Source organism: Choloepus didactylus, chromosome 2, assembly GCF_015220235.1.
Source record: "Choloepus didactylus isolate mChoDid1 chromosome 2, mChoDid1.pri, whole genome shotgun sequence".
NCBI classification, from domain to species: Eukaryota; Metazoa; Chordata; class Mammalia; order Pilosa; family Megalonychidae; genus Choloepus; species Choloepus didactylus.
Window position 1 is genome coordinate 229,932,754 of NC_051308.1, and position 7,414 is coordinate 229,940,167.

Consider the following 7,414-nt stretch of genomic DNA (forward strand, 5'->3'; position numbering starts at 1 on the left):
CAAGCTTTCCAGTATACCCAACTCCTTCAGCCTTTTTGTTGAGTTCCCAGCATGCAGCAGTATTGGCCCCATTGTCCCAGCTGAGGTCTTCTTTATGATGCCTGCCTAACCCCCTTCAGACTCTTAAGCTGAGTGGTGATGCCACTCGGTGGTTCTGGATCAGCCGACAAGATATATGTGCTCTCAGGAGCAAAGGGCCAGAGAGGAGAACTCGGGCTCAGAGACTCACCAGATTTGCACGCCAGCCCCCTCAAGCCTTTTCAGCTGTCCTTTACTGGGGATCTACTGGAACCTGAGCCAGCGGCATCTTCCTCTTCTTCTTCCATGTAGCTAGATAGCTAAGGGCAAATGGGACCAGGAAGGGAAGCTGACCCATTACTCAGAAAGGAATGGCATCTGGCTTTCTGAAGCCCTTAGCTGGGAAACTTGTATGCCAACAATGCTGTTGGCAGTAGCTCATCACTCACTCATTCATTGATTTATTCATTCACTCTGAGTGCTTACTATATGCCTGGCACAGTGCTGGGTGCTGAGAAGAAGGGGATATAGCAGAAGCATAAGATACTGGCTCTGATGTAGTATCAGGACAATCAGGCTTAGAGAATAAAATAAGCTGTAGTTGAATTTTCTACCTGGTTTAGAGTTGACTGAGACTTCAGACTGAAAGCCACCCTGGGGCATGAACGAACAACATATTTAGTGTCTCAGAAACAAGGCATTCGAGCTCTTTAATCCAGTGCTGTCAGGAGAGCTCCGAATAAATCCATAATCATAAACATACAGCAGTAGCCACACTTTGTGTCAGGCGCTGTGCAATGTTTTTCTTCATTCTCATAACCACTGCTCTGGCTTGCTAATGCTGCAGGAATGCAAAACACCAGAAATGGACCGGCTCCTATAAAAGGGGATTTATTTGATCACATGGTCACAGTCCCAAGGCCATAAAGTGTCCAAGGTAACACACTGACACTCGGGTACTTTCACTGGAGGATGGCCAATGGGGTCTGGAAAACCTCTGATATCTGGGAAGGCACATGGCTGGTGTCTGCTTGCTCCCAGGTTGCGTTTCAAAATGGCATTCTCCAAAATGTCTGCATCAGCTTCCAATAGCCATCTTCAAAATGTCTGTCTCAGATACAGTTAGCCATGATCTCCTTCTGTCTGAGCTCTTATAGAGCTCCAGTGAACCAATCAAGGCCATGCCTCCATGGAAATTATCCAATCAGAGTTATCACCTACAGTTGGGTGGGTCACATCTCCATGGAAACACTCAAAGAATTGCAATGTGATCAACACCAATATGTCTGCCCGCACAAGATTGCATCAAAGATAATGGCATTTTGGGGGACATAAGACATTCAAACTGGCACAGTCACATCTAAGATCTAAACTCACCTTACCCCTACTTCTTACAGATGCAAAACTGAGGTTCCAAAAACCTTTGGAAACCTGCTCAAAGTTAAACAGCCATTAAATGGCATTCAACTCTGCCCAATGCCAAAGCCCCAGTTCTGCCACCTGTGTGTTAGAGATGGCCCTGTCCGGATGGTCCTCCTGCCACCCACCCCAAGTCTGCACGTCCCAGCCAGTGTGTCTGGAGGGTGGATGTGCACCACCAGACGCTGCTCCATACACTGAGTGTCCACCCCGTGCTGGAGGCTGGACTAGGCCAGAGATCGAGAGGGCTCAGTCCTGGGGCTTTGAAACTCAGAGCAGACCCCAGGGACAGAGGCTTCAGTTTCCTGCCCTGGCCTTGTCTCTTAAGCTGCTGATTTTCTCCCCAAGAATATCCATCCCCGTGAACAGGGCACCTGAGGACATTTCTCCTTCTGCATCGCAGGCAGACGCTCGGCAGAGGGAAGCTTCTCCACCCACTTGATTTCCTCTCCACTGATGACTTTTCCATCTGGCTCATTCATTCATGTATTCATTCAACAAATTGTTATCGGGCACCAACTGTCTGCCTTGCAGTGGACACGGCACTGAAGGGCACGGGGACATGATGGTGTCTCCGTATGAGAAAGAAGACACTTCCATAAAAAACAGTGAGCCAAAGTGTAGCAGGATGAGGACCACCACTGGAGCAGCAGTCCTGTGTGAGTTTGAGCAGGTGGAGCTCTCCCCTAGATTTGGAAGGAGACTGGGGAGGGGTGTGCATCAAGGAAAGCTTCGAGGAGGTGGCATTTGAGCTGGGCCTTGAAGAAAGGGTAGGAATTGAAACTGTGTAGCTGGGGGAAGGGCATTTGGGAGGGGAGAACAGCATGGGAGAGGCCTAGAGGTGGGAGCCATGGGTGATGCTTGGGGCAGGGTTGCAGTGTGGGGGATTAGCAGAGGGGAAAGGCTGGCACTGGTGGGCTGGGCTCGCTGGCTTTTCTCTGAGAGCCATGTGCGCACCACATTATGGCAGTCTCAGCCCAGCCCCTCTGGGGTGGGATCAGGAGAGATGGAAATAAGGGCCCAGAGACCATCTTAACCCCTGAGTTGCTGGCCTAGCCGAGGACACACTCCCCTCACTATCCCTGGCTGCCTGCAGTTCTTGGAAATCCCTGTATGTTTGAAAGGGCTTCCTTCCCATCCTCCAACCTTACTTCTTAGGCCCAGTGGGCCCAGCCAGACCATAGACACAAGCATCAGGGCTGGAAGGGGGTTTTGGAGGGCATCTCAGCCCGTGATTTAAACTTTAAAGAAAAAAATCCCTGGAATCCCATTATTCAGATGGAATCACAGAAACTCAAAATAGAAAACAGACCAGCTATTCTGATTAAGGTAGGGTGGGGGCTTCCTCCTTCATCTCCCCATCGCTCCCCAGAGCAGCTCCTAGGGTACCCCTGGGAAATCCAGAACTTGGAGGAAATACACGGGTGGCTGGATCACCTGGCCACTGGTTCAGGCCTCTTTTCTCTACCTGGGGCCTGAGGTCAGGAGAGAATGCCAAAGTAAGTGCATAGATGGAGGTGGGCGTGGCTCCTGGGACACGCCTTCCTCGCTCCCTCGGGTACCACCAGGCCTGGGGCCTGGAGCAGCCCCAAACACCCACCCTTGGCCTGGTGGCAGTTGGTACTCAGCCGGCTCACCTGTGGCTTATCTTACCCTCAACCCACTGGAAGTCAGGCCGGGTCCTCCTCCCATCCCTCACACTGAAAATGGAGATACATCCAGTAGAACAACTTACAACCAGCACCAGAGGCTGGGCCATTCCCACGTGGCAGGTGAAGTGGAGGTGGGAGGCCTGCTACATTCCTCACCGAGGACGACCCTGTCACTGAGATCGTTGCCCCTAACACCTGCTGGGCATTTGATTATTCACAAAAACACTTTTACGAACACGATTCCACTGAATTCTCACAACCTCCCTGCGAGGTAGATGTCATTATCCCCATTTTACCGTTGATAAAAGTGAGGCTCCCTGAAGCTGAGTGTTCCAACATGGAGAGCATTAGGGCATGAGTGAGCAGAGGAGGGAGTCTGGGTGTGTGTGTCTACGTTTTGGGGCGCTGCCAGAGGAAAATGGAGGAGCTGGCAGAGGCTGGGAGTATGCCTGTGAAATAATATATGGTAATTACAGGCATCTTGCTTGAGGATGTAAGAGCCCCGAGGGAGGGACCCTGGCTCCCCAGGGCCTGTGGTATGATAGGCGCTTGGCCAGTATCTGCTCCATGAGTCCGATTAAGACGGCGTGCTTGTGACCTTAGCTCTGGATGGGGTTGTCTCAGCCAAACACACTGGAAGCCACCTCGCAGCCCACCCTCCTCTCCCTGGTCCATTCTCCTTCTGCAAGTGGGAATAAACACCAACAAAACCCCTGGTCAGGCATAAAAGGGAAGCAATGAACACGAGGGGCATCCTTGCCCAGCGGGTCATTATCACCCCCCCATGACCTGTAGAGTCAACCCTGGCTTTCCCCTTTGATGCCCCTGGACTCTGCCAGGGTTCCTCCAGGGTGAGGTGGCCGCAGTGCCCTCTGCTCTGGCAGCTCCGGGAAACAGAACAGTTCTGATTGCTGGCGATTGCAGAGGCCGCTCGTCTGGGCTCTGGATCACTCTGGGATCGGTGCCCGGTTCAGTACAGGAATAGAAAGGAGAGTGCAGCTCAAAGGCTCAGGTTGTCATGAAGGTCTGGGCAGATTTCTCCAGCTCCTTTGAAAGAGAACTGGACTGCCCGGTCCTCTCCTTTATAACCTGCGTCCCTCTCACCCTGGAGGAGACCCCCGTCGATATCACATGGTTTGACATACAGATGAACCTATTCAAAGACACATGGCTTAATAAGAAGCCCAAAGACACATGGCTTAATAAGAAGCCCCCAGTCCAATACCCCCTCCCTGCCAGTTGTCCCAGGAACACTTGCATCTGAGTGCCCAGATGAACAGACATTCTAGGAAGCTGAGACAGACTGCTGACACCCCTCCAGGGCTTGGTGCTATGTGTGATGTTCAGACAAGGCAAATGTTACTGCCTCCTCCTCTCACATTTAGGGAACAGCTCTGGCAGCACCCCCCACCCCTCATCCTGACAGTTGGCTTCCAGATGCTAAAAAGGGTCACTCTCTGGGGTCTTTTCCTTCCCTTCAGAATTCTGACAATAATCCTTCCACCACCCGACAGGTTTAGTTTCCCATCCAGGCCAGCAGGTCTGGCATCAAACACAACACAGGAGTGGAGGCAGGGCTGAAAAAGCAGGTCCACTTTATTTACAAGGATCAGTTGGTGACACCACAGACCTTTGGGCTATTTGGTGGCCTTGTTGAAGACACCTGGCAGGGGCCCACTCCCTCTGCTCGGTCAGTGCACCCTTCTCACTCTCCGGGCTATTGGAATCCGGCTGCTGGGCCCTCCTGTTCTGACAAGCCCTGACTTAGGGGCATCTCTGCTGTGTCCAATTTCTGGGTAGTCAGTGCCCCAAGCACTTGCCAGAGGTCCTCCTCACCTCCTTCAGAAGCCACATCTGGGTCCTGCTTTGGGGGTCATTAGTGGAGGACCACACAACAAATGTCTGCAGAGAGATGGACGGGTGACGAGTCTTGGGTGTGTGTGTGTGTGTGTGTGTGTGTGCAAGCTGCTAAACATAAGGGCAGAGGCTTGGGTAGCTGCCTGGTGCAGAGAGCTGGAACCTGGCCTAACCTGTTGTTCTGACTATTGGTTGGACCATCCCTGTCTTCTCCAGTGGCAGCCAAGGGGTAGAGAGACCCACCTCAGAGCCAAAGGATTCTTCCTTGTCTGTGGCCAACAAAACAGTTTCCACCCTGGGTCTGGCTTCATTTCTCCCGGGCCATTTGATTATTTTCCTACAAAATGCCTCTCCTAGGTTATTCTCATTCCAGGGAGGAAGACTAGAGGGACCGAGGGCAGGGGCACTGCCTCTGTCCTGGCCAAGGTCCAAGCTCACCTTCCTGGATTTCTGGAAACTCCTCATCCCTGCTCTTGAGAGGATGGAGAGGGAGGGTGCGGGGTCTGCGGGCAAAGAGACTTGGTGTAAAGCGTAGGAGGCAGCCCCACATCGGCAGGCACCCAGAAACTCCGGAGGTGGGTAGAGGAGAACACTGTTGCGCACCCCCTCCCCAATAGTTAAGGGCTTAAAAGGTGCCACCGTGAGCCAGGATGAAGTGAGGCAGTCAGGAGTCCCGGCGGGGTGGACAACAACAGAGATCACGAGGGACATGAGGGCTGCAGGGGGCCAAGGGGGAGCCGATGCAGGCAGGGCCGGGGCTGGAGACCGTAAGTCCGGCCGGCCCGGTTTGGGGCCGCAAGTCCTGCGCGTTCGGCCCTCAGCGCGCCTGGCCCGCGCGCTCCCTGGGGCCGGCCTTCCCGCGGCAGGGCTGCGCGGGCGGCGGAGGCGCCGGGGCGCCCCGCAGGCTGCACGTCCTCAGCTCCCGGGCCAGGCTAAGCACCTCCGGCCGCTCGCGCTGGGGGGCTCCTCCCTCCCGCTCCTCCACATCCTCTTCCTCCTCCTCGTCCTCCTCCTGGATGCTGCTGAGGCGCGGCGCCCCGCGGCCTCGCTCGGCCGGCGGCGGCTTGTAGGCGCACTTGGCGTTGAGCAGGCGGCGCAGCGGAGCACGGGGCACCGACGCGGAAGCGCCCCCGGCGCGGAGGTGCTGCTGGCGCACGTGGCGCGCGTCGTTCTGGCGCTGTAAGCGCTTGAAGTCGGCGAAGGCCGCCAGCGCGGTCTGGCGGAGCAGGCAGGCCAGGGCGCGCGCCTTGTGCGCCCGCGCCAGCAGCACGGCGTGGCAGCGGAGCACCACGGCCTTGTGGCGCGCCTGGTGGCGGTAGACCCAGGCGAAGACGCGCGGATGGCGCCCGTCCGCCGTGCAGTAGGTGATGCGCGGCAGCAGGTAGGCGTGCGCCGGCCTCCGGGCCCCAGAGCCTCCAGCGGCTCCGCGCTCGCACGGCTGCATGCGGATGCCGTGCAGCCCCAGCGTCAGCTTCATCTTGGTCCCCCCTCCCGGCCCGCAGCGCGCCCAGATCTTGCCCACGGCGTCGTCGGTGCAGCCGTCGCCCTTGGCATGCAGGGTGACGGCGTTGCCCAGGTACCACACGGTGTAAGTCGGGTCTTCCTTGTTGAGCTCCACTTTCTGGCGCCGGCTGCGGAACACTCGGCCCAGGCGCTCCAGCGGCCAGTCGGGCAGCAGGTCTGGGCAAGACCGCAGGAAGCTGGAGAGCAGCGACGTGTAGGCGAGCCCTGGGCTCAGGCTCTTCCCCTTGCACTTGGCCTCATCCTCGACCAGCACGAATTTGTTACGTCTCCAGGGCAGCATCGCGGCGGCGATGACCCAAGAGGTTGGGGGCGCAGGTTGCTCACGGGCGTCTTGGCAGGCGGCTGGGGGAGGCGAGGGCGCGCAGAAGCCCGCGGTCCCGGGGTCGTGAGAAGCCGGGCAGCGCCGGAGACAGTCGGTGCCTGGAGATGCCCAGTGCCAGGCGGGGCTGACTTCGCAGATGCCCGCTGCCCAGCCGGGCTGGCAGCCGAAATACCCGGGCGGTGGCCGAGCGGCTGGGAACGGCTTCCCCCGGGAGTCGCTCCAGCCGTCCGGGAAGTAAGGAGGGGCGGGGCTGGTGTGGTGGCGGCGACCCCCAGGCCCCAACAGGGGGGATCCCGCAGTCCCCGCCGCCCAGGTTGCGGCGGCAGGGAGAGCACTGGGGCTGGCGGTGCTCGGCGGGGTGGACCGAGAGCGCGGCTGCGGTGGGGACTCCTTCAGGCCTCGCGGCTCCACCTCCCGGGGCTGCCTACATCACCGGGCGGAACCGCTAGCTCTCTTGTCCCCTCCCCTTGTCCTCTTCTCTCCCCTCCCCCTGCGCAGGCTAGCGCTGCTCCTCGCCTGGGACCCAGCACAGGCGCGGTGGAAAGGATTTAATCTTTAGTATTGGAGGGGTGGCGGGGGAGGGGCGGTTAAGGGGGTACGAATCTCCCGAAATGTGCCCGAG

General features: G+C 57.2%; 1 protein-coding gene across 1 annotated transcript; it reads right to left on the minus strand.

Annotated features, from left to right (window-relative positions):
- Positions 1-4,667: 4,667 nt before the first annotated feature.
- FAM43B (family with sequence similarity 43 member B) lies at positions 4,668-7,196 on the minus strand. Its single transcript, XM_037818534.1, has one exon. It carries the CDS (start codon positions 6,748-6,750, stop codon positions 5,764-5,766), a length of 987 nt encoding a protein of 328 aa, XP_037674462.1. The 5' UTR covers positions 6,751-7,196; the 3' UTR covers positions 4,668-5,763.
- Between the last annotated feature and the right edge of the window lie 218 nt (positions 7,197-7,414).

Excerpts from the sequence above, each read along its gene's own strand:
- FAM43B (XM_037818534.1), bottom strand. The coding sequence starts at position 6,750 with ATGCTGCCCTGGAGACGTAACAAATTCGTGCTGGTCGAGGATGAGGCC.